This window comes from Macrobrachium nipponense, chromosome 3 (assembly GCF_015104395.2).
Source record: "Macrobrachium nipponense isolate FS-2020 chromosome 3, ASM1510439v2, whole genome shotgun sequence".
NCBI classification, from domain to species: Eukaryota; Metazoa; Arthropoda; class Malacostraca; order Decapoda; family Palaemonidae; genus Macrobrachium; species Macrobrachium nipponense.
The window spans coordinates 26,628,369-26,635,868 of NC_087202.1; the positions used below are offsets into that span (position 1 = coordinate 26,628,369).

Genomic DNA, 7,500 nt, shown 5'->3' on the forward strand with positions numbered 1-7,500 from the left:
TCATAGATCTAGCTAGAGTCAGCATCTTATTCGTCATAATGCATTTTACAGGTTTGTTTGATTGAGACCTAAGGAAAACCAATAAAGAAATCTCTTAGGGGACACAAACGACAGTAGCTTAGCAGTGGTTGTAGTGATTGTTTTGAATGCTGTCCTCAGAAACTGGGATCATTTTACAAAATAACAAATCTCGCATGGACTGAGAGCCTTAAGTCAAACAGACCCACTTTGCTTCCAGATCGCAGTTCTGTCCCCTATTAAAGAAGAAATAGTCACTTGAACTTTAGACATAGCTCACAGGGTATGGGTGAGTACTAGTGCGTCACAATAAGACATGAGAGCCACTGGAGCCAGTGAGAAGACATAAGAGCCACTGGAGCCAGTGAGACAGTGAGCTAGATATATACTCCAACTAATTTTACACCTAAATTTGGTCGTCAATCTAGGCAAATAGTATTCTAGAATTATATCACGACTAGGCAACTGCTGTACCTACTCTTTCGAGTCTACTTCAACTATTAAACATTACTTAACATCAATAGAAACCCGACTATAGGACTTTAGTTCAATACAAGAGTGACAAGTGAAAAATGCTCTGATCCTCACTGGATTTGAACGTGTATCACGGTGAATCTGGTTCACACACCAAACTCCTGAATTTGAAAACCCAAACGCTTGAAGGGAGTTACTGACTATGGGGGACTTGGTATTGCAACTACTCCCTGCTCTGTACAGACCATTGAGTTTCTTCAAATCTTCAGAAAGTTTGTTATCACACCTGCAAACACAGTTACCAAACAAAAGATGAATCATATACTAATACAAAACGGATTGGTTGATTTGGGAGAATTTCAGGTAAACTTTGTGGAGTAGGTTGGAAAAGTTAAGGTTCAAAGATTTGGCTAAGGTTTTTGCAACTGTATACCCTTGCAATTGTTAATCACCATTATAGGCAGTGAGCCTAGCCTTAACCAAAAAGTCTATTTGCAAGGTAGCAGTTGTCCTTTTAGTCACCTTTCATGACACCATACTATAGTGGTAGTATTCTCACACCCCCACCTCAGTGAAATGGGGGAAGGTGGCAGGGGTAGTGCGTGACAAAAGAATGTCGAAAGAACTGAAGATAAAGATCTGTTGTACCTTAATCAGATCAGTGATGATGTATAGTAGAGAAGAGGGGGCTTTAAGAATGAAAAAGGAATTTAATATGTCAAATAAGCATTATAACTCCATTTTTGAGATTTTCATTTCTGTATGTTTGACTGATCTGAAATCTTTTCAAAATTACAATTTCATATCTAAACTTGTAATTTATTGTAGGAAGTAATTTTGAAACAGAATGACATGGGTATATAGTATGAATAAATGAAAATACCGTTATGTCTTTTTTGTAGTCCAGTGACATAAAAATACGTTATCGTCTTCGTCTTCCCAGGACATTCTTTAGAGCAGTAGTCTCTGTGTTTCCTTGAGGAGCTTCACAAGAGGGCTCCCATGCCCGACTTAGAATTCATAGTTCCCTCTGTAGTCCCAGCAGATTCTGGAGACACTGTTCTATAGAATGGGTCTCTTCCCAGGCTTAACTGGAAACCCAAGGAAGCCCAGTGAATCTCAAAGTTTGAGAAAATGTCGGTATCTCAAAGGGTTAATTATTGATACTACAATAGTACAACAAAAATGTAACGGCTCATTGTCAATTGATACTTCTGTTTCTGAATATTATCCTCCCATGTAAACCATTATGACGCCTTTAGAGCAAAAGTACTGAATTAGTTATTTATAAAATGAAATGCTGGTTACTGCATTGATTAGGAAGTATACCTCTCAGGTATCAGAAAGGGGAAGAGAAAAATTTAAAAAGATGCTTGTCATGTACGGCAGCTTAAAGATTTTGATATATCTTACTTGTATATATCTATATTTCTTTCAGGGTATTACGTTGTGACAGCCAATATTGCAAGGATATTCAATGAGGCGGGGTCAGCCATTGACAACAGCATAGCTTCTGTTATAGTTTCATCTGTACAGGTGAGGCCTCCAAAATGTCATCACAGCAGATTTATATTCACTCAAGATGCTTCCAAAACAAATTCTTCTGCTGTGAAGAATTTTAACAAGACACATCTTCCATCCAATAAAAAAGAATATCTTGATAATTCACCCTTGAGACTCCATGTAGCCCTCATGATCTGATTTGTTACAGCTCGTGGCTAGCGCTTTTGCAAGCATCCCAATCGATAAACTAGGGAGAAGAAAGAGCCTGATTATGTCCTACAGCATAATGAGCGTACCCTTGGCAGTAATGGCTGCTTACTTCGGCATTTTCAGTGACGATACGCAAGAAGAGACCAACCCGTATGGTTGGATCCCTGTTGTCTGTTTGGTGACTTCTCAAGCAGCAGTGGTTCTGGGTGCAAACCCTATTCCTTTCATTCTCAGCAATGAATACTTCCCCACTTTTATTCGCCCTCAGGTACTTTGTTATGGATTTCTTATATGTGTAAGCCCTAGACACTAGGAGTAAATCTTGAGTTTTATTGCTGAATTTTAATAACTATCATAAAACCAAATTTATATTTTAAATTGTTTCAGATCAGATACTTTTCTAACTGCATTCCTTTTGTGGCTGTTTGATTTTGCCTAATCATAAAATAGCAGTCCATCCTGCACAGTATTAGAATCTACTGCTTAAATAATACTTTCATTGGCTTATTTATTGTTATTATGAACTATTTGGACATTGCTATAATTACCTTTTTAGGTATTGCTCTTCTTGGAGGTAGTACGCATCTCCATAACCTATGTTCCTTCCCTCTTGCAGGCTAGCAGCATTTGTTTTGTCATTGCCACCTTTATGGGATTCATAGTCCTCCAGTTTTACACCCCGATGGTCGAAGGGATGACTCTGGCTGGAGTCTTTGCATTTTACGCCTGTTCGTGTGTCGCTGGCATTCCTTACACATTCTTCTTCATAAAGGAAACCAAGGGAAAGCATGTTGGTTGATGCCTTAAGGGCCATTGACCTGTACGCTGCTCTTCTTACCCAGACTTAGCTTGCCCTGACTGGGTAAGGCGGGTAAACATTCTCAAAGTGTGTGCACTTGGAGTCTCAAGACATACACGTGTCAGTATATTGACGAACAGACAAGCGTCAAGGATCTATGGGGTAGGACTGCTGTCTGTTTCATTGTTTCGGGCAATAAACAGAAGAATGCAGGAAGAAATAATTAATATGATAGCATGTAATAATAAAATGCCAGTAATCTATAAGACACAAGTGATTTTCACTATTCCACGAGTAGTTGAAAGGTAAAACAATGCAATTCTAAAACTGATGTACCTTAAGCAATATACATATATCCAGCATTTAGACGTTATCTTATCTTAGTTTGGATATTATAATTGTTGTGAGCTGCTGTGAGATATTGCCAGGAAAACACACTCGACTGCCAAAATGTTGGTGTGACATCACAAGTGCATTATAAGAAAATAAGTAAAGAAAGTTAGATTATTTATTACCAGTAAACCACAGTTTCATTTGGTGATATATGAGAGATTGAGTCTGAATCTACTTCTCATTTTTGCCATGTCTTGTGTCCAATTTTGGGTCATTAGCTTAAGTGAAAAGTAATATACAAGATCAAAGTTAGCGTATGAACATGTCGGAGAATTTGCTTCTTTTATTTCTCAGCTATTTTGGGATAAGTAACCTTTCTATCATCCATCAATGATCGTGGCCCTGATTCACGTGTGATATCAAAACTGCCCTTGGCCATATCTATCTTTTCTTCATTTTTTTTCATGTACGTAATAGGCATTGTCTGTAGGGCGTGGATACAAATGTTAAGTACTCAGATAATACAAATATCGCTGTAATATAGCTGTTTAGCCATTTTGTCATAAATGTGTTACCATTTGCTTGCCTTGACTGGGCTATGAGTTCATGGTTAATATAAGTCTCATCTATCCTTATATTTACTCTTTTTTCCCGACAATGCTTATGATCATTGTTATGCCTATTTAATACCACATTGAAGGTAGAAGATCTATTCAAATCCTTTTTTTTACTGGATTCAGTCTCGTCCCAAATATTTCCATAAAACATGTTTGAATTTACATTTGAATAAAAATGGTGTGTTTAGCCTTTGAATGATTAATAATTCCTAAATCTGGTGTTGTTTACATTACCAGGATTGCTTAAGTTATATGTACTGAGGACTTTTGACTACAGTTTTCATGATGTCATAAAGTAAAGAACAACTTTTGTAAAAAAAAAAAAATATCATGTAACTAGTTTATCAAAATATCTAACAACTGTAATCAAATACAATTATTCCAAAGCTGTAAAATGTACATAGCCGATCTCTCTCTCTCTCTCTCTCTCTCTCTCTCTCTCTCTCTCTCTCTCTCTCTCTCTCTCTCTCTCTCTGCTGTGTGGCAGCCTGGGATTAGTGCATGAAAGGCCAAGCAGCTGGAAATATGAGGTATATAGACTTAAAGAAGCCCACACAGTAACCATTGAAGTGGCATTACCGGTTTCCATGCTGCATATCCCAAAAATCCTCTGCCTGCAATTTGTTGTCCCATTAGAATGCGCTGAGGAATTATGCTGTTCAACTTTCTTCTTTTCCTCACATTTCCTACACTTTTCCTCGCCAACACTACATCCTTCTGTGACCCTTTGCATTCAGGGTCCTCTATCCTAAGCACTTTCTTCTCGCTCATTTATTTTAGTGTTATAAATCACTCTTCACAGAGATGGATGCATAAAAAAAGTACCTGCAGATTTTCTTTTGCCTCTCTACATGGCTTCATCAAATATCTTTGGAATATGAGCGTCATCTATTCTTTCAAAATGGCTGATACAGTTGGCATTTTTTAAAATTACTGAAATGGATATAAATGGGTCAGAATATGCCTTAGTCAGTACCTCTTTGTTTTCACTCTTAGATACTAATGGATTTATAGGAAATTTCACAAAAAACGCCCTGAACGATACTTGGCCTTTTTAGCGGAAGTGTGCAACAGGTCAACTCCCAGCACCTTAAGGCTTATGCCTGGCCATCTTTTGTATAGCAGAAGACTAACTGATGCCCAAAGGATTAGTAATGTGTTTGTAATCTATGAGTACCATAGATTACAAAGACGTTACTAATAGATGCCATAACAAACCAAGTGCTTTTATCGAAAATTGTAAGGAATTATGTGAGTTATCTCCACCCCCTGAAAGAAAAATAATTTTCAAAATGGTGCGTGATTCGAGAACCACTAAAGTAGGGGAAGTCATTGTTACTACAGAACCTTGCATATTTTCAAAGTGTGCATGAACACTGTTTTACTCTAAAAGAGGAACAGTAAAATAAAGTAATGGCACTTTCAGTTTCAATAAGGTAATAATGATAAAAACTCACAGCTTCACAATTGATCTCGAAAGAATATGAAGAAGAATAAACAGCTCAATTGCATGAGGAGAAATTGGGAATACATAATCCCTCGATTACAAGCAATTGTATATCCAAGGCCTTGCGGATATTGTAAAGATGTCAAGAAATAAGCTCATACCTTTACTTCCTCTGCTTTGTCACCGCAGAGTACTCTATATAATATATATCCTTATAAGCAACACAAAATACACCGTACAGTGCATTGTGGACAAAGCCAAAGCGCTTACATGGGTCGGACTTGGAGGACTTGCATGGAGGGTGTATAAATCTTCTCTCTCCTCCACCACTGTCCCCTCTTCCTCCAGGGGGTCATGAATCAGCAGACTGGTCAAAAGAGGCGTTGAATTGCCCAGGGGAACTTCAAGATGAGATAGTTTAGGTTCATCTGATTAATAATTTTGATAACATACTAGAAGCAAATGGTCATAATTAGAGTTAAGACTTTGTTGCAAGATCTAATGATATAATTTTTAGTAGTAATTAAAGCTCAGGTTATTGATATACTTATTCCAATAGAACTGCAAGAATCAGAATTAAGTGTAGGAAATCAAGACGGTTCAAATAAGTGTCATATTACCAAGACTAGAATATACAAAATTTATCATGTGAGAACATTAAATTCTTATACAGAATGAATACCACACCTCCCCTTTCTGTTTCAGTTCCCGGCTAAAGCACGGAACTTTTCATAAAGTCAGCAGGAATCAAGGAAGTAGTCAGAAGTCATTGGATTCTCATGGAAAAGGGGATTTTTTGTGCAAGTCCCTCTGGTGGAGATTTTGGGTTGGATTTTAGAACTGTAAGAAACAGGTTGGAGACCCATGGTCCCCCTGTGATGAATATTGTTCCTTGACTTCGCAAGTCTTCAGTGATGCCACGACAAGTTCCAAATTGTATGGTGAGCCCGTCAATTTTTTTCTTTTTGACTAACTTAGAATTGAGAAGTTCTTTGGTAATGCATGTATAGAATATGTCGATAAGTAATGTTGCCTTGGATGTAGTCCCATCTGCGGCAATAACTAAATGTTAGGTGTTAATGAAACTGAATTTTATTGGTTAATGTTCCTTTCAATCAGCCTTTGATTCTGCTTTAAAAGTGTGAGCCATTATGCATTGGAGTTTATATCAGTTTCATGAAGGTCTTAAGAATAACTATTATGTATAGTGAATATCTGCAGTTACACTTGCAATTCTAAAATGAGTTGATTATGATCTTTTTGATCAATTTGATGATATTCTCGAGAATTTTATTTTTATTTTTATTGGAAATGCTTTGCTGAGCAGCAGCACCGATATGCAATAAATGTGCCTCGCTGTCGAACTTCTCGGTTCTGGAGGTCCTTTATTCATGAAACACTTCAACTGTGGAAGAGTCTCTCTGAAGATGTTATTCAATTAGAACCTCAAAAGTTCAAGCAAAGAGGCAAATCATTACTACCCTAAAGCAATTCTCCTTGTATTTTATAATATATTTACACTTTTATCTATTTGTTTATTCATTTTTTCATTCATGTTTTCTTTTCTAAAATCTGATCTCTTCTTTTTGCATTTCCTATTCTATTCTGTTTCTTCTTTCAAATGAACATCGTATTCTTTGGAAGCTTGAATTTCAAGTCAATGACCCGTGTTGGCTGCTTCCGTATGAATGAGGTTCATCTTCTTAATAATAACAATAAGATAACCAATAAGCCTTCACTCTACATTAACAATAAAGAAGAACACCAGTGGGAAGCTGGTATTTTGAGTGTGCGGAAGAACAAAGTTGCATAAAAATCAAGAATCTGGAGTAACCTAACCTAACGTGTACCACATTTTATCAGCTTTATAAATCTTTTTGTTACTGAAAACCATAACATGTCTCACTTCATAACACTAAATGAGTTTAGCCTAGAAGAAACTTTTCAAACATAACATGACTGAACAACATAGTATTGGAAAGGAACTTCTGGAACAGAATTAGAAAGGAACTTCCAGAAGCGACATGACCTGGTAATGACTCTTTTCATTGTGCATGCATAACTGCACACATAAAAGAAAAATCTTTTGAATTAAATTA

The 7,500-nt window shown here is 36.9% G+C and overlaps 1 protein-coding gene across 1 annotated transcript in view; it reads left to right on the forward strand.

The window, feature by feature from the left end:
• LOC135221666 (facilitated trehalose transporter Tret1-2 homolog) overlaps window positions 1–4,108 on the forward strand; it is a 15,861-nt gene extending 11,753 nt beyond the window's left edge. Inside the window, exons 6-9 of the mRNA XM_064259373.1 lie at window positions 1–51; window positions 1,931–2,028; window positions 2,204–2,473; window positions 2,822–4,108. The exon at window positions 1–51 is cut by the window's left edge and continues 147 nt beyond it. Coding sequence (XP_064115443.1) covers window positions 1–51; window positions 1,931–2,028; window positions 2,204–2,473; window positions 2,822–3,004 — 602 coding nt within the window. The 3' untranslated portion in view covers window positions 3,005–4,108. The remainder of the gene's footprint in view (window positions 52–1,930; window positions 2,029–2,203; window positions 2,474–2,821) is intronic.
• Window positions 4,109–7,500: the final 3,392 nt, after the last annotated feature.